The 19,682-nt window shown below is 46.2% G+C and overlaps 1 protein-coding gene across 1 annotated transcript in view; it reads left to right on the forward strand.

The window, feature by feature from the left end:
- Positions 1–16,538, forward strand: part of LOC109865808 (bMERB domain-containing protein 1) — a 36,072-nt gene extending 19,534 nt beyond the window's left edge. The window contains exons 3-6 of the mRNA XM_020454253.2: positions 10,549–10,622; positions 15,133–15,247; positions 15,623–15,693; positions 16,183–16,538. Of these exons, the coding sequence (XP_020309842.1) occupies positions 10,549–10,622; positions 15,133–15,247; positions 15,623–15,693; positions 16,183–16,298 (376 nt within the window). The 3' untranslated portion in view covers positions 16,299–16,538. The remainder of the gene's footprint in view (positions 1–10,548; positions 10,623–15,132; positions 15,248–15,622; positions 15,694–16,182) is intronic.
- The last annotated feature ends 3,144 nt before the right edge of the window (positions 16,539–19,682 follow it).

The raw sequence follows: 19,682 nt of genomic DNA on the forward strand, positions 1-19,682 counted from the left end.
ACAGTTTCCAAAGAAGGGCTGGAAGTATACAGAATGGTGTCGTCTGCGTAGAGGTGGATAAGAGAATCACCAGCAGCAAGAGCGACATCATCGATGTATACAGAGAAGAGAGTCGGCCCGAGAATCGAACCCTGTGGCACCCCCGTAGAGACTGCCAGAGGTCCGGACAACAGGCCCTCCGATTTGACACACTGAACTCTATCAGAGAAGTAGTTGGTGAACCAGGCGAGGCAATCATTTGAGAAACCAAGGCTGTTGAGTCGGCCGATAAGAATGTGGTGATTGACAGAATCAAAAGCCTTGGCCAGGTCGATGAATACGGCTGCACAGTAATGTCTCTTATTGATGGCGGTTATGATATCGTTTAGGACCTTGAGCATGGCTGAGGTGCACCCATGACCAGTTCTGAAACCAGATTGCATAGCGGAGAAGGTACGGTGGGATTCGAAATGGTCGGTAATCTGTTTGTTAACTTGGCTTTCGAAGACCTTAGAAAGGCAGGGTAGGATAGATATAGGTCTGTACAGTGCCTTACCTTTTGTTTGAATCATTTTGCACGCCCAATTTTTCAGTTTTTGATTTGTTAAAAAAGTTTGAAATATCCAATAAATGTCATTCCACTTCATGATTGTGTCCCACTTGTTGTTGATTCTTCACAAAAAAATACAGTTTTATATCTTTATGTTTGAAGCCTGAAATGTGGCAAAAGGTCGCAAAGTTCAAGGGGGCCGAATACTTTGAAGAGGGGGATGACCACGGCAGCTTTCCAATCTTTGGGAATCTCAGACGATACAAAAGAGAGGTTGAACAGGCTAGTAATAGGGGTTGCAACAATTTCGGCAGATCATTTTAGAAAGATAGGGTCCAGATTGTCTAGCCCGGCTGATTTGGAGGGGGGGTCGAGATTTTGCAGCTCTTTCAGAACATCAACTATCTGGATTTGGGCGAAGGAGAAATGGGGGAGGCTTTGGCGAGTTGCTATGGGGGGTGGATGGCTGTTGTTCAGGGTAGGGGTAACCAGGTGGAAAGCATGGCCAGACATAGAAAAATGCTTATTTAAATTCTCAATCGTAGTAGATTTATCGGTGGTGACAGTATTTCCTAGCCTCATTGCAGTGGGCAGCTGGGAGGAGGTGCTCCTATTCTCCATGGACTTTACAGTGTCCCAGAACTGTTTTGAGTTTGTACAACAGGATGCAAATTTCTGCTTGAAAAAACTAGCCTTAGCTTAGCTATACATTATTAAAATAGCACAGTTGGTTAGGAGCACTTAAAATATCAGCCATCCTCTCCGGCATCATTCTACGGGTGTGCAAGTAAGTGCATGTGTAAACACTGATACCCTGTTAACAGCCAGTTAACTGAATATCTGGTGGTTTCCTCTTTTCTGTCTTCCTCCCTGCAGCGGCACTATGTATTTGTCCTCTTCTGCCGAGGACCTGGATGTTTGTCTAACCCAGCCTTTTTTAAAGGGCCCACCACTAATGGTGGGTCACGACGCGTCAGAGTAAATGTATAATTATTTCATTCATTACTGGAACTGATTTTGCCAAATGCAACTGCACTCTCTGTTCAGTGCGCTCTCTGCTTAGCAGCTGTGTCTCTGCTCAATTTGCCAGCTGTGCGAGTGGGAGGGAGATGCCTTGTGCTTTGCTGTTTACGATATCTTTTTTTCTGCAGTTTTATTGAAGATCACTTCGCGACCCACACGCTGCAGGGCTGTGGTTCAGCAGCAGATGATGCGCTGTCAGCCACTGCCTTGTCATTCTCACTCGCTCGCTTCATACAAACGTTGAGAAATAACCAGAAGCGCCCACAATGTGTTTTGTGCAGGGAAGTGCTTAGTAATGAGTCGCTCAAAACGAACAAATTAAAATGACACGTCCTGACAAAACATGCACAGCATGACGGTAAACCCAGGGAGTTATTTCAGAACACCTACAAAGTGGTTATGAACAACATCAATTTCCCAACGTTTAATTATTGCCTTAGCAAGTTTATCCGGACTTAAATGATCATCAAAGGGCATCCGTGCAGTCACTCCACGTTTGTTGAAGTCAGTTCAATTGACGCAACCTCCCGTTTGGCAGCAAAGGCTTCTCAAATGATAAATAGGAACATAATTACAACAACTAAGGAGATGAGGGATCTGACTGAAGAAACAGTATTTCACTGACTTCTCTCGTGGATAAGAGGACACTAACCTCTGTCTTTAGAATCACAATCTAATTTTGTGGTTAAAATATATCTGCAGAAACATCTGTCTCATATGAGCTCTGGTTTAAGGATCAGTAGAATGGTGGGAATAAGGTGCGAGGTGATAAGTAGGTGTACACGGGTGTGGGTGGTTTCATACTTCACCTTTCTTCAGGGTATTGAATACTACGAAGCTCCATTTACAATCTCTGACAGGGTATATATAACGTTACGGCTCCACTTTTTTTGTCGGGGCACAATGCTTCAGAAAACAGTGCTTCGACAGTGGAAAAGTAAGTCAGCTAGCATTGACCGAGGTAAAAACAGTTTCAGGTTGGATATTCGAAGGATATTCGCCTGTAGTTTTCCACCAACAGCAGTTAGGGACCGTCAACAAAGTGACAAATCAAAATGTTCACATTTCAATAGCTCTTTAACCATTACTGCTAACACTTTAAAAACTGGTTGTAACTAACCCGATTGCATAGACACACATTGCACATCCTTTAGTTTGTCCATTTTCATCTCACATGATTTTACATGAATTTTTCAAAATGTACAATTTTGATAGCTCCTTGGTCATGTGACCTGATGACTTCAAACAAGGTTCAGAATGTCCACTGACTACCCTTCTATATTGCCCCCCTGCTTCTATAAGCCAATGAGGAGATGGGAGAGGCAGGACTTTCACTGCGATCTGCGTCAGAAATAGGAATGAGTTCTATTTTAGCCCTTGGCGTCGCAGACGCTCGTTGGCGCGCGCGAGCAGTGTGGGTGCAATAATTGAATAACATGGATTTCTACATGTATTTTACGACGCTCGCGCACGTGACGTGTCCAGTCTGGTCAGCATGTCAGTTTGTCTATTTTCATCTCACATGATTTTACAATAATTTTTCTAAATGTAACATTTCAATAGCTCCTTGGTCATGTGACCGAATGTCCGCTGACTACCCTTCTATATTGCACACTCTTGTTTGTGTACTGTAAAATCACGCGGTGTAACGTACATTTTTCATAGTTTCAAAGTTGCAATAGCTCATTGGTCATGAAAATTACACACCTAAGAAGCATGCAGTGGATATACACCCATATTGCATAACAACCTCTTGTCATGTATCTTCTATATTGTTGTACATTAATATTAGTTTGACAATTAAGGGGGTTCAGTCCAGTGTTGTTTATTATTTTCTTTAGTATTTATCTACAATAATTGGTAGTTCTAAGTACTTATTTTCCATGTTTTTTCTTTTTCCACAGTATTTAACAGTGGTACACAATAGGAGAGAGACAGATAATATCTCCTTTCGTCGTTAATATCAACCATAAAAGAAAAGGGCAAAGTATGAGAGTCATGCTATTAATTGTCCAAAGCAGGGATGGAGAGTGTGCTGGTAGGTAGGCTGCAGTGGGTTTGCTGGTCAATACATATACTGATCATGTAGCCACAGTAATGGTGGCCAGTAAACCAATGAATAAAAATTTAATATTGACAAATTAAACAGAAATTGTAGACCTTTAATCTTTTCCAACAGACACTTAACTTCAATTAAGTATGAAGCATTTCACAGTGTTAACTGTCTCTTGATCCCTGGTTGATGTACATTTCAGAGCCTCTTCAGTGTGGATGAGGTATAGCATACATTTTCAACAACAACAACAGTTTGTGTTCTTTACTCTGTTGATCTCTTTTGTCTTCATTCCGAGGCACAGCACATGGAACCACCGTTGGCATGTAAAACATTCGATCAAAACAAAACGTAACACGTTATAAATAATATGAAATATCAATGCAGTATGACGAATTAGCCATCCATTGTGTTGTATCATAAATTGTCTTACATGCCGTCACTGTTGTCAAAAGATTATAAACATGTTAGATAAAGTTACTAACCCAGTCAGTCTTTGGGCCACATCCATGTTCTTTATCAGTGGCACACATGAAGCAGTTGTTGGCTTTGTTGAACTCTGAAATCAGAAGCATGAACTGAACTTGTCCCACACAACGACGTAAAAATAAAGATTTACATTTACTTTGAATTAAATGTCATTACATAGCAGACATTTTTAGTATATCCTCAGCCATTTCTTTCCGCAGTTGCTCCATGTGTTTTTGAAGGTTCCATATGAATTTGGGATGTTGGGGAAGATCTGTGCACCTTCCTTGGCCATCTACACCAAAAAATAAAATAGAGTTTTTGATCTAATTGTCACATAACAGCTAACCATTCATTATTGAAAATATAACTATCAAGCCTGCATTACAAAGACCCGCAGGTGTCCTGCTGTCACGGGCGTCCTCCTCTTCATCTGAAGAGGAGAGGCGAGAAGGATCGGACCAAAATGCGGCGTCGTAAGTGTCCATGGTAAATCTTTAATAAAGCAAGTACTGACACTGTATACAAAACAATAAACAAATGACGACCGTGAAGCTACAACATAGACAATCACCCACAAACACACAGTGACACCCAGGCTACCTAAGTATGATTCTCAATCAGAGACAACTAATGACACCTGCCTCTGATTGAGAACCATACTAGGCCGAAACATAGAAAACCCCAAATCATAGAAAATCAAACAGACTGCCCACCCAACTCACGCCCTGACCATACTAAATAAATACAAAACAAAGGAAATAAAGGTCAGAACGTGACAGTACCCCCCCCCCCCCAAAGGTGCGGACTCCGGCCGCAAAACCTTGACCTATAGGGGAGGGTCTGGGTGGGCGTCTGTCCGCGGTGGCGGCTCTGGCGCGGGACGCGGACCCCACTTAACCATTGTCTTTGTCCGCCTTATTGTCCGCATCCGTGGCTTTCTAACCATGACCACCCCTCTCAATGACCCCACTGGACAGAGGGGCGGAAGCTCTGGACAGAGGGGCGGAAGCTCTGGACAGAGGGGCGGAAGCTCTGGACAGAGGGGCGGAAGCTCTGGCGCCTCTGGGCTGAGGGGCTCTGGCGCCTCAGACTCCGGCAGTAGCGCCGGACAGGCAGGATACTCCGGCAGCAGCGCCGGACAGGCGGGAGGCGCCGGACAGGCGGGAGACTCCGGCCGCAGCGCCGGACAGGCGGGAGACTCCGGCCGCAGCGCCGGACAGGCGGGAGGCTCCGGACAGGCGGGAGGCTCCGGCAGCGGCGCCGGACAGGCGGGAGACTCCGGCAGCGGCGCCGGACAGGCGGGAGACTCCGGCAGCAGCGCCGGACAGGCGGGAGACTCCGGCAGCAGCGCCGGACAGGCGGGAGACTCCGGCAGCAGCGCCGGACAGGCGGGAGACTCCGGCCGCAGCGCCGGACAGGCGGGAGGCTCCGGACAGGCGGGAGGCGCCGGACAGGCGGGAGGCTCCGGCAGCGGCGCCGGACAGGCGGACCACCTGCAGGGAGGAGACAGAGAGACAGCCTGGTGCGTGGGGCTGCCACAGGAACCACCAGGCTGGGGAGACCTTCAGGAGGCTTGGTGTTAGGAGGCACCTGAAGGACCGGGCTGTGGGGGAGCACTGGAGCTCTGGTGCGCAACCTTGGCACCACTTCCCCAGGCTGGACAACTACTCTAGCCCGGACCCTCCAGAGTGCAGGCACAGGTTGAACCGGGCTGTGGGTAAGCACGGGAGATCTAGTGCTTACTACATGCACCTCTCCCTTAGGCTCCACTCCCACATTCGCCCGGCACGAGCGGAGCGCAGGCAGAGGACGCACTGCACCCTCCCAGCGCCCCGGAGACACAGCACGCAGAGCCGGCGCAGGATAACATGGACCAAAACTGAGTACCGGCGACCAGACCCGCTGAGCAGGCACCATACGCCCTGGCTCGATGCCCACACTCTCACGGCACTTTCGGGGGGCTGCCCTATAGCGCACCGGTCTATGGGCACGCACTGGTGACACCGTGCGCTTAACCGCATAACACGGTGCCTGACCAGTAATGCGCTGCTTATAATAAGCACGAGGAGTGAGCTCAGGTCTGCTACCTGGCTTACTACCACACCTCGTCTGCCCCCCCCCAAAACATTTTTGGGGCTGCCTCTCGTACCTGTCGCACTGCCGTGCTGCCTCCTCATATCGCCGCCGCTCAGCTTTCGCTGCCTCCAGCTCTGCTTTGGGGCGGCGATATTCCCCAGCCTGTGCCCAGGGTCCTTTCCCGTCTAGAATCTCCTCCCATGTCCAGGAGTCCTGTGATGCTGGCCGCTGTTTTTGCTGTTGCTGCTGCTGTCGTCGCTGCTGTTTACCACGCCTTGGTCCTTGGTTGGTGGGTGATTCTGTCACGGGCGTCCTCCTCTTCATCTGAAGAGGAGAGGCGAGAAGGATCGGACCAAAATGCGGCGTCGTAAGTGTCCATGGTAAATCTTTAATAAAGCAAGTACTGACACTGTATACAAAACAATAAACAAATGACGACCGTGAAGCTACAACATAGACAATCACCCACAAACACACAGTGACACCCAGGCTACCTAAGTATGATTCTCAATCAGAGACAACTAATGACACCTGCCTCTGATTGAGAACCATACTAGGCCGAAACATAGAAAACCCCAAATCATAGAAAATCAAACATAGACTGCCCACCCAACTCACGCCCTGACCATACTAAATAAATACAAAACAAAGGAAATAAAGGTCAGAACGTGACACCTGCTGAATGGTGGGAGTTATTTCCCCTCCTTTCCACTTTATGTCCACCCAGTCGTCTTTTCCATGGCAGGATCTTCTCATTTAGAAGTATTCTCTGTTTTATGTAAACATAACGGAATTATGATTAGTTATAGGCAAATGAATACACAAGCCAAATGTGCATGCTGTTTTCCTTATCACTATAATCTAGTAGTAATTTATTAGTAAAGGTAATTTCCTTTATGCCCCATTCTACACACACAGCCTAAATTATAAGCCTAAACCATTTACAGGACAATAATAAAAGTAGCATACAGGATCCAACCCTATCACAGAGTGAATAAATGTAGAGTGTCTGTCGACTTGAAGAAAAAAATATTAAAGTGGCAGTTTCATTAGTACGTGCTTAAAGAATGTCATATCACAAAGATCACAGATGACAGTGCCCACCAAATCTATGACAACAGAGAATGAATTGTAAGCACCAAAGTGTGTTTGTCAAAATAATATCTGAAAATGTCAGTTGTTGAACATAATACTTCTATTTGCAATAGCAATTTATGATATATGCAGTTGAGGAATATTCCATGTACCAACACTACATGTAGGACGGACATAAGACATTCCCACATACAGTATTTTTGAATGTTTTATTTCACCTTTATTCAACCAGGTAAGCCAGTTGAGAACAAGTTCTCATTTACAACTGCGACCTGGCCAAGATAAAGCAAAGCAGTGTGACACAAACAACAACACGGAGTTACACATGGAATAAACAAACAAACAGTCAATAACACAATAGAAAAGTCTATATACAGTGTGTGCAAATGAAGTATGATTAGGGAGGTAAGGCAATAAATAGGCCGTAGTGGCGAAATAATGACAATTTCACAAATAAACACTGGAGTGAGATGTGCAGAAGATGAATGTGCAAGTAGAGATACTGTGGTGCAGCAAAGGAGCAAAAAATAAAAAATAAAATAAATAACAATATGGGGATGAGGTAGTTGGATGGGCTATTTACAGATAGGCTATGTACAGGTGCAATGATTTGTAAGCTGCTCTGATAGCTGATGCTTAAATATAGTGAGGGAGATATGAGTCTCCAGCTTCAGTTATTTTTGCCATTCGTCCCAGTCATTGGCAGCAAAGAACTGGAAGGAAAGGCAGCCTAAGGAGGAATTGGCTTTGGGGGTGACCAGTGAAATATACCTTCTGGAGGGCGTGCTACGTGTGGGTGCTGCTATGATGACCAGTGAGCTGAGATAAGGCGGGTCTTTACCTAGCAAGGACTTATAGATGACCTAGAGCCAGTGGGTTTGGTGACGAATATGAAGCGAGAGCCAGCCAACGAGAGCATACAGGTCGCAGTGGTGGGTAGTATATGGGGCTTTAGTGACAAAACGTATGGCACTGTGATAGACTGCATCCAATTTGCTGAGTAGAGTGTTGGAGGCTATTTTGTAAATGACATCGCCAAAGTCAAGGATCGGTAGGATAGTCAGTTTTACGAGGGTATTTTTGGCAGCATGAGTGAAGGATGCTTTGTTGCGATATAGGAAGCCGAATCTAGATGTAATTTTGGATTGGAGATGCTTAATGTGAATCTGGAAGGAGAGTTTACAGAGTTTATTTGTAGTTGTCCACATATTCTAAGTCAGAACCGTCCAGAGTCGTGATGCTAGGTGGGTGGGCAGATGAGGGCAGCGATCGGTTGAAGAGCATCCATTTTGTTTTACTTGCATTTAAGAGCAGTTGGAGGCCACGGAAGGAGAGTTGTTTGGCATTGAAGGAGGTTAGTTAACGCAGTGTCCAAAGAAGGGCCAGAAGTATACAGAATGGTGTCGTCTGCGTAGAGGTGGATCAGAGAATCACCAGCCGCAAGAGCGACATCATTGATGTATACAGAGAAGAGAGTCGGCCCGAGAATTGAACCCTGTGGCACCCCCATAGAGACTGGCAAAGGTCCGGACAACAGGCCCTCCGATTTGACACACTGAACGAACTCTATCTGAGAAGTAGTTTATGAACCAGGCGAGGCAGTCATTTGAGAAACCAAGGCTGTTGAGTCTGCCGATAAGAATGCGGTGATTGACAGAGTCGAAAGCCTTGGCCAGGTCGATGGATACGGCTGCACGGTATTGGCTTTTGTCGATGCCGATTATGATATCGTTTAGGACCTTGAGCGTGGCTGAGGTGCACCCATGACCAGCTCGGAAACCAGATTGCATAGCGGAGAAGGTACAGTGGGATTCGAAATGGTCGGTGATCTGTTTGTTAACTTAGCTTTGAAGACCTTAGAAAGGCAGGGTAGGATAGATATAGGTCTGTAACAGTTTGGGTCTAGAGTGTCTCCCACTTTGAAGAGGGGGATGACCGCGGCAGATTTCCAATCTTTGGGGATCTCAGACGATACGAAAGTGAGGTTGAAATTAATGTAAAACCATATGAGATGAAAATTGACAAACTAAAGGGTGTGCAATGTGTAGGGCCACTGAGTGGACATTCTGAACCTTGTTTGAAGTCACTAGGTCTCATGACCAAGGAGCAAACTAAAGACAAGTACAGAAACAGACTCAATGCTGAGCATGACCTTAGGGTTGCACTGTCAGAAACTGAGCCCAGAATAGACATCCTTGATGAAAACTTCAATCAGCCACACACCTTTCATTAGGAGTGTGTGTGTGTGTGTGTGTGTGTGTGTGTGTGTGTGTGTGTGTGTGTGTGTGTGTGTGTGTGTGTGTGTGTGTGTGTGTGTGTGTGTGTGTGTGTGCGTTTGTGCGTTTGTGCGTTTGTGTGCTTGTTTTCTGGTCTATGTCTGTGTGATATGATCAATTAATTCCAGTTCGGAATGAAAATTATTTATTGTATTTTAACACCAACCATTCCAACCTAGACAGATATGTAAGAGTGTTTTTAATGGGGAAAAATATCATGAATCGCTATTTATATGGGTATTTCATTGTCATGTGTTTTTGTCTATATTACATTTGTTTTAAACATAAGGGCAATTAAATGTACCGATATGTACCTATAGTTGCAGGTTTTCATAAGCTTGGGTCCCAGGAAAACACAGAATTTCTCATTTGGGTCCCAGGCTGAAAAAGTTGAAGAATCCCTGGTCTAACCACATGGAGCAGAGTGTCTAGTCCTACTCCCTGTATTGTAATGCTTGGAAAGTGTTACATGGAGGGAGGGAGAGAGAGAGGGAGCGAGAGAATCCTTTCCTCATTCATTGGAGGAGGGAGGTTTTGGCACAGGCAATGTATGGAAGCCCGGCAGTGTTTATTTAATATATGGATCTTGTTTTTAGCCTTTGATGACACTGTTTAGAATCTGATATCTAATAAGTCAGGCATTCTGTTTAAAGCTGTGCCAGTGGGTTCAGTACAATGTGGTGGGAGAGAGAAAGGCAGCTGAGTACAGGCTGAGCGGGGGGGGGGGGGGGGGGGGGGGATTCTACACCTTGCCCACCGCCATCCCTGTTCATCCTACCTGACAAGTAGAAAGGTCGAGGAGGTGAGGCTCTGTTAGCTGACAGTAATTGATGTCTCTAGGCTCTGTGATGCTGTGATACTGGTATCAAAAATGTATACACTCACTACTGTAAGTCGCTCTGGATAAGAGCGTCTGCTAAATGACAAAACATTTGAATATATACATGTAAACTTCGATTGGACCATTTGCTGAATCATTCTGAATAATGCAGGGGTTTTAAATAATTCAATGTTTATGTCTTTAGGATGGATGACATTCAGCTGTGTAAGGAAATCACTCGCCTCAAGACGGAGCTCCAGAAACTGGTGTCCATACCAGGTATAATCTATGTTTACATTGTGTGCCCAACTATTATTTATTTATTATTAATATTATTTTGATATTGTTTTCTTCACTTTAGTTAGGGCAATGAGTATGAGAATAGTGTTTTGGATGGAGAGGTCAACTACTGAGAGGTCTTGAACTGCAGACTAAGGTACAATGGATTGTAGAGGGTTAAATTCCAGACATACTGTAAAACTTGCCGTCAATGGCAGTAAAGATTGCCTCTGATTGGACAGACAATCTCTTCCTGACCACTGTCCAACACCACACCCTCTACAGGTTCAGAGTACACACAGAATCAGGAAGTGGCGTTGTGTCATAAGCATAAACACTTCTCGACAAACAATACCCATCTTTCATACTCAGCTGGGACCATGTGGGGCCTTTCTCACGCAGGGTAAATTCATTTGTGCTTAATGAAACTGACATTGTCTTTATATCCTGTGATATGTGTAAATTGTTGTGCTGTAAAATAGTTGGTAACACTTTACTGTAGGTGTCCTTATGCATGCATTCATAAAGCCTTATAACAGCTATATTAAGGCCAGAGGAGGTGTGGTATATGGCCAATATACCACAGCTAAGGGCTGTTCTTACGCACGACGCAACATGGAGTGCCTTATTGCTGCTATGAACTGGTTACCAACATAATTAGAAGAGTAAACATGTACTTTTGTGTCATACCCATGGTATATTTAAGCAATAAGGCCTGGGGGGGTGTGGTATATGGCCAATATACCACGGATAAGGGCTGTTCTTTTGCACGACGCAACATGTGGTATATTGGCCACATATCACAAACCTCAGAGGTGCCTTATTGCTATTATAAACTGGTTACCAACATAATTAGAGCAGTTAAAATGCATGTTTTGTCATACCTATGGTACACGATCTGATATACCATGGCTTTCAACCAATCAGCATTCAGGACTCAAACCACCCAGTTTATAATGTCTGATAAACCACAGCTTTCAGCCAATCATCATCCAGGAGCCAAACTACCTAGTTTATAAAACACATTATAACATTTGTCATAAGCTGTTATAAGTAGTTTTAATGAATCATGATTCACAGCATGAGGTGTTATAAAACCAGATATAATTTGTTTCAAAAATGACTGTTCATCCTGTTGTCATATATTGAGTTTGTTCTACCACTGATTTAACCCCTGTTGACAGTGGATATATTTCGCACAATTGACCCAGGTTCGTCCGGGTTTGGCCGGGGTAGGCCATCATTGTAAATAAGAATTTGTTCTCAACTGACTTGCCTAGTTAAATCAAATAAAATAAAAAAATTCAAATACAGTGACATGTTACCAAAAAATTTATAAGTGAGGTCAGTAGTCCCTTCACCATCCACAAAATGTAATAGCTGTATAATTTGTACTTAATTCTTGAAATGATTCTTCAGGACAGCAGAATCCTGTGAAGAGATACTGTATACATTGTCATTATAGAAGTGATCAAACTCAAACCCCCCTTTAAACAATGTTTCCCTATTAACATGGAATACTCTACCAAAATATATCCACTGTCAACGGGTCAAATTGGTGGTAGAACAAACTCCTATCCCGTGTTCATTTCGTCAACAATAAATATCAAGAAAAATACTCATCAACAAACTATTTTTCCTGACTAAATCTATGATGATAACAAGACGACATTCCCTGGGAAAAAAACGATAACTATTACAAATTGCTTTTCATTTTAGTCAAAGAAAATATATTTCGGTAGAGACAAGAATTTGATATGCGGACCATGGCGGGAGACAGAGTAACATGCTGACCATACCGCTTGCGCTAGGGTCATCTGCGTGGGCAGGCGGTAAAATTGAAATTGGTTCTATTTGTGATGCTCAACGTGCTGCCACAAGGGTTTCTACAGTTGCCCTATGTGTATGGAAAGATTTATCCAAAGGCCTGTTCTGAAGAAAAACACTCTGTTGGCTGACTTCTGAATCTGAAGACAGGACTCCAACCTGCTCCTCCAGCTCACTGTTATGCTGATTTTAGAGATGTGGAGTGTGATTTTTGTTCTGGGAGAAAACTCAAAGCTGTCAAGTCCTGTCTGGTGTGTCTGGCCTCTTGCTGTGAGACTCACCTCAAGCCTCACTATGAATCTCCTACCTTTAAGAAGCACCACTTGGTCCAAGCCACCACACAGCTACAGGAGAAGATCTGCTCTCATCATGTTAAACTACTAGAGGTTTATTGCCGGTCCGATCAGCAGTTTATCTGTTATCAGTGTTTGTTAGATGAACATAAAAGTCATGAAACAGTCTCAGTGGCAGCAGAAAGGATTGCGAAACAGAGAGAGTTGGGGGAGACATTCCAGCAGAGGATCCAAGGGATAAAGAAGGAGAAGAATAAAGTAAGAAAGGCTATGAAGTCACTCAAGTGATCTACATAGGGTGAAGAACAGTGAAAGTATCTTTACTGACATGATCTGTTCCATTGAGAAAAGGCACTCTGAGGTGAAGAAGCTGATCATAGCCCGGGAGAGGGCTGAAGGGATTCATGTTGAAGAGCGATTGGTGCGACTGGAGCAGGAGGTGGTTGAGCTGAGGAGGAGAGGCAATGAGCTGGAGGAAACTGAGGATCACATCCATTTCCTCCAGACTGTCCAGTTTCTCTGTGTCACTCCTGCATCTGAAGCCTTACCTAGCACTGTCGACCAACATGTCTCCTTTGAAGATGTGAAGAAATCAGTCTCCGGACTAAAAGAACGACTGGAGGATGTATTGGAGGAGGAAATGGCCAAGATATCTGGAAATTATCAAATCAAATCAAATCAAATCAATTTATATAGCCCTTCGTACATCAGCTGATATCTCAAAGTGCTGTACAGAAACCCAGCCTAAAACCCCAAACAGCAAGCAATGCAGGTGTAGAAGCACGGTGGCTAGGAAAAACTCCCTAGAAAGGCCAATACCTAGGAAGAAACCTAGAGAGGAACCAGGCTATGTGGGGTGGCCAGTCCTCTTCTGGCTGTGCCGGGTGGAGATTATAACAGAACATGGCCAAGATGTTCAAATGTTCATAAATGACCAGCATGGTCGAATAATAATAAGGCAGAACAGTTGAAACTGGAGCAGCAGCACAGTCAGGTGGAAGTTGAAACTGGAGCAGCAGCATGGCCAGGTGGACTGGGGACAGCAAGGAGTCATCATGTCAGGTAGTCCTGGGGCATGGTCCTAGGGCTCAGGTCAGTTGAAACTGGAACAGCAGCATGGCCAGGTGGACTGGGGACAGCAAGGAGTCATCATGTCAGGTAGTCCTGGGGCATGGTCCTAGGGCTCAGGTCCTCCGAGAGAGAGAAAGAAAGAGAGAAGGAGAGAATTAGAGAACGCACACTTAATTTCACACAGGACACCGAATAGGACAGGAGAAGTACTCCAGATATAACAAACTTACCCCAGCCCCCCGACACATAAACTACTGCAGCATAAATACTGGAGGCTGAGACAGGAGGGGTCAGGAGACACTGTGGCCCCATCCGCTGAAATTATCAGCTCACATTGGATCCCAACACAGCACATAACAAACTGTATCTGTCGGTGGGGAACAGAGATGTTAAATGGGACCAGTGACAGTTGTTGGAATATCCTGACCATCCAGACAGATTTACCTTCTACCCCCAGGTGCCATGTAGGGAGGGTCTGTCTGGAGCCTGCTACTGGGAGGTACACTGGGACGGGGATGGGTCAGTTTGTATAGCCGTCTCATATAAAGGGATCAGCAGAAAAGACAGAGGTAGTTTGTTTGGAAAGAATGATCAATCCTGGTGTTTAATCTGCTCTGACTATAGCTGCACCTTCTACCACAATGATAAACGGACTGATATCCCTGTCCCCTGCTCTTCCAGAGTAGGAGTGTACCTGGACCACAAGACAGTAATTCTATGGCATCTCAATGACCCTCCTCCATAGAGTCCAGACCACGTTCACTCAGCACCTCTATCCTGGGTTTGGGGTAGATTTAGTGGGTTCTGTGAAGATAATGCCATTAACACATTAACTTTGATAAGAATGAAAGCAGAAAATTGCATCTGGTGATCTGTTTATTTTGTCAAGATGTATCCACTGCATGTGGGACCTAACACAATTTGTGCTTCATAAAACTTTTGTTGTAAATTGTTGTGGATTTTCTGATTTCTGATTTTTCACGAGTTGTAAGTGCTGTAAAATAATGATTAAGGCTGGATTCAATCCATATCGCTGAAGTGCAGCGCTCTAGAGCAATTTAAAGGTAAAGGTCATTTCCTATTGAGCCGACATATGCAGCGTTTGCCGGGAATGGAGTCTCATCTAACACGGGAACACTACCTTTACATTTCTATCACCCTGTAGCGCAGCTCTACAGCACCACAGACTGAATCCAGTCGTAAGTGAGATCATTAAATCCTTCACCAATGTGTTAATATCGACTTGGGGAATGAGACACTGTGTAATCATACATTATCATGACCAAAGTGATCAAACTCATAAAAATGTTCTGTTACAGACAATGACAAGTCCAACGAGGACAGGCAGAAAGAGGAGGATCTTCTCCAGCAGATCCACAAGCTGGTGGAGACCAGAGATTTCCTTGTTGACGATGTGGAGTTTGAGAGGCTAAGGCAAGTGAGACCGACTGGGGTTCGAAACCAGGTGTCATGCTCACCAGAACATGGTTAGCTCTCTGAGCTAAAGCCTAGGCATTTACCTTGGGGTCCCAACGTACAGTATGTCGTCAGGTCTCAGACCAGGTCATCACGGCAGCCACCTGAAACACCTATGAACCACCTATGTTACAGAACTCTGTTCCGTCTGCCTTGTCCCCCCCCCCCCAGAAATACAAATATAATACGAGGTAATAATTGATTGTTTTTGAGGCATGTGAAGACACCCAGGGAGAAAGGGCATGAGGATATGGAGTCTTAGTCATCGCTAGCAGGAACAGACAGAAATGTAGCGTTTCAAGTTCCACTCATCCATTTTTCTCTCCTCTACAGGGAAAGGGAGGAGGACAAAGAAATGGCTGATTTCCTCCAGTCCAAGTTCCCCAGAAACTCCAAGAAGAAAGGTGTGTGTGTGTGTGTGTGTGTTTGTGTGTGTGTGTGTGTGTGTGTGTGTGTGTGTAGTCATAGTGAGTTATTATTTTCCATTCAAATGCTCAATTGTATGTCTCAACGTTTTCAAGAATTCATTTTGAGGCAGTAAGAGTCAGTGGCCTTGATTTGATGACGATTTCTTTGGACAGTTTGGCGCCTCTTTCTTGTTAAATTCTTTCTTCCCTACTGAAGCATTTATTTTTGAAACTATGTTTTTCACCCACAAAAATGCATACATCTTTGAACTGGCTCCCCACCGAGCAAAATTTGTTTTCATCAGCGTGTATTCTGCTCATATCAGATCATCTGAAGGCGTGTGTGTGCATGCATGTGTCTGTGTACCCTTGTGTCTGGGTGAGTCTGAATGTGTGTGTCATTATGTCTGATCTACTACTGCATCACCAGTGCTCCACCTGGTACATCCCCATATCTTCTGACTGACTCCACCTCCTCTTCCCCAGGTCAGATTCCAGCCAGACGGCTAACGTCCAGGGCCCAGCAGACCTCGTCCCCCTTCACCAAGACAGGCCTGTCCCTGCTGAAGGAGTGCTGTGGCTTCACCTGCTCCATCATGTAGGCCGGGCCCTCAGGGGCTCTACCATGGAGCCACAATAGAACCCTGTTGCATCACATTTCCAGCTTTCCAACCCGAGTAACACTTGAAGTACAGACAGACAACCAGCCAGTGGAGTAGGTTGGGTATGTCGCCAGGATGAGATTAGTGGTGTTTTATCTCCCAGTCTATGCTGCATCCCGTCTGGGCTGTGTTTCTCTTTCACTTCTTTGTTTCTCTCTCTCCCTGTCCAACCCTCCCCCCCCCCCCCCTCTCTCTCTCTCTCTCTCTCTCTCTCTCTCTCTCTCTCTCTCTCCCTGTCCAACCCTTCCCTCCCTCTCTCTCTCTCTCTCTCTCTCCCTGTCCAACCCCCCCCCCTCTCTCTCTCTCTCTCTCCCTGTCCAACCCTTCCCTCCCCTCTCTCTCTCTCTCTTTCTCTCTCCATGTCCAACCCTCCCCCCCCCCCCTCTCTCTCTCTCTCTCTCCCTGTCCAACCCTTCCCTCCCCTCTCTCTCTCTCTCTTTCTCTCTCCATGTCCAACCCTTCCCTCCCCCCCCCCCTCTCTCTCTCTCTCTCTCCCTGTCCAACCCTTCCCTCCCCTCTCTCTCTCTCTCTCTTTCTCTCTCCATGTCCAACCCTTCCCTCCCCTCTCTCTCTCTCTCTTTCTCTCTCCCTGTCCAACCCTCCCTGTCTCTCTCCCTGTCCAACCCTCTCTCTCTCTCTCTCTCTCTCTCTCTCTCTCTCTCCCTGTCCAACCCCCCCCTCCCCCTTCTCTCTCCTGTCCACCCCCCCCCCCCTCTCTCTCTCTCTCTCTCTCTCTCTCTCTCCCTGTCCAACCCCCCCCCCCTCTCCTCTCTCTCTCTCTCTCTCCTCTCTCTCTCTCTCTCTCTCTCTTCTCTCTCTCTCTCTCTCTCTCTCTCCCTGTCCAACCCCCCCCCCCCCCCCCCCTCTCTCTCTCTCTCTCTCTCTCTCTCTCTCTCTCTCTCCTCTTCTCTCTCTCTCCTCTCCCTGTCCAACCCTCCCTCCCTCCCTCTCTCTCTCTCCCTGTCCAACCCTCCCCTCCCTGTCTCTCTCTCTCTCTCTCTCTCTCTCTCTCTCTCTCCCTGTCCAACCCCCACCCCCCCCCCGCCCCCCTCTCTCTCTCCCTGTCCAACCCTCCCTCCCCCTCCCCCCCCCCTCTCTCTCCCTGTCCAACCCTCCCTCCCTCCCTCTCTCTCTCTCTCTCTCTCTCTCTCTCTCTCCCTGTCCAACCCCCCTCCCCCTCTCTCTCTCCCCTGTCCAACCCTCCCCCCCTCTCCTTCTCTCTCCTCCTCTCCCTGTCCAACCCCCCCCCCTCTCTCTCTCTCTCTCTCTCTCTCTCTCTCTCCCTGTCCAACCCTCCCTGTCTCTCTCCCTGTCCAACCCCTCCCTCCCTCCCTCTCTCTCTCTCCCTGTCCAACCCTCCCTCCCTCCCTGTCCTCTCTCTCTCTCTCCTCTCTCTCTCCCTGTCCAACCCCCCCCTCCCCCTCTCTCTCTCCCTGTCCAACCCTCCCTCCCCCCCCCCCCCCCCCTCTCTCTCTCTCTCCCTGTCCAACCCCCCCCCCCCCTCTCTCTCTCTCTCTCTCCCTGTCCAACCCTTCCTTCCTTCCCTCCCTCTCTCTCTCTCTCTCTCTCTCTCTCTCTCTCCTCTCCCTGTCCAACCCCCCCCCCCCTCTCTCTCTCTCCCTCTCTCCCTGTCCAACCCTTCCCTCCCCTCTCTCTCTCTCTCTCTCTCTCTCTCTCTACCTGTCCAACCCTCCCTCCCTCTCCCTCTCTCTCTCTCTCACATTAGGGCTCCAGTCCTATCTGCACTTCTAGTTGAGTTCTATACCCAGTGTCCCCTCTCCGCATCAGGCTCATCCCCCATGAGGCTGTGCAATGATCTTCCGTCGTCTGTATCAGACTATTCTCATTCATCATTGTCAGAGTCCCTCCTACTGCCTCTCCCCGCCTCTCAATGGTGTCACCAATGCTCTCAGAGCAGTTCATTCTGGACTATCTCACTGGCTTTGGTACCTTTATACCTAGAACCTGTCCCTTCATAAATGTAAATGTAATTTGCATGAGTCAGATATTGCTATCAAATGATGTACAAAGCTCTGCTTGTCTACCAGTGGCAGATGTTAAATATTGCTGCCCCGGTGTAGATGATTATTTATGATGCCTGAGACTAAACCCAACAGTGAAGATGTACTGTACAGTATTTTCTAATTGGAACATCATACATACATCTCTTTAAGCCCTGTGTAGCCTCCTTAACTCGTTTACCTTTCAAATTGCTGTAGTTGCCTTTGAACAGACTTCCCACTGGCTCACTAATTCATAGTCAGCGTTAATTGACGGCAGCCTAATCATGCTGCCAGGTCAACGTTAGCCAGACATGCAACTGATGGGCTAATTAATGTTTCGTGATAAGAGTATGGTTTCGTGATAACGTGACACTAACGTCAGACTTTAAGCAACTCACGAAAAAAAAGAGGTCATTAGTCACAGACTTGACAACTACGTCCAATGAAGAGGCCTTTAGGAGTGACTGAACATACTGAACAACTTAGCTTAGCAGATGACTCATCACTCGCTTCCTTTCCTGTTGTTGTTATTTAATACATACACTCAAAGTATATATTTTATGGGACTACAAAATGACTCGTCCTTCCACATTACTGACTTTACACACACTAGAGGTTAGTGTACAGTATACCGATCAGCAGGAAAGGTTTCCACCGTAACAACAGTCATTTTGAGTGGAACTGCAGCTCACTGCAGCTAACATTGTTGCACTGTATTACTGACAGCATGTTATTACTGAAAACATGTTAAACTGTATAGGCCTACTGTAAACTGTGTCGGTAATTGTCAGTAATTACTAGGCAGTCCGTGTCAACACGGAACCACAGTTCAGTGTCAAGCCTCTCCATGGCTACTCATTGGAAATGGAGATGATAACTTTTCAGTGGTCGCCCTAGCAACCACGGCGTAGGAAGTCCGAACATACTGTATACAATGAGAAAAAAGCACTACATTACACACACGCTGGTTTCTGTTGGGTGTGTTTTTTCTCTGAAATCAGGGTCCCTCTGAAGTCTCCTCTGAAAGCAGGGTTTCTCTGAAGTCTCCTCTGAAATCAGGGTTCCTCTGAAGTCTCCTCTGAAATCAGGGTTCCCCTGAAGTCTCCTCTGAAATCAGGGTTCCTCTGAAGTCTCCTCTGAAATCAGGGTTCCTCTGAATTCTCCTCTGAAATCAGGGTCCCTCTGAAGTCTCCTCTGAAATCAGGGTTTCTCTGAATTCTCCTCTGAAATCAGGGTTCCTCTGAAGTCTCCTCTGAAATCAGGGTTCCTCTGAAGTCTCCTCTGAAATCAGGGTTCCTCTGAAGTCTCCTCTGAAGTCTCC

This window comes from Oncorhynchus kisutch, linkage group LG20 (genome assembly GCF_002021735.2).
Source record: "Oncorhynchus kisutch isolate 150728-3 linkage group LG20, Okis_V2, whole genome shotgun sequence".
Classification (NCBI taxonomy): Eukaryota; Metazoa; Chordata; class Actinopteri; order Salmoniformes; family Salmonidae; genus Oncorhynchus; species Oncorhynchus kisutch.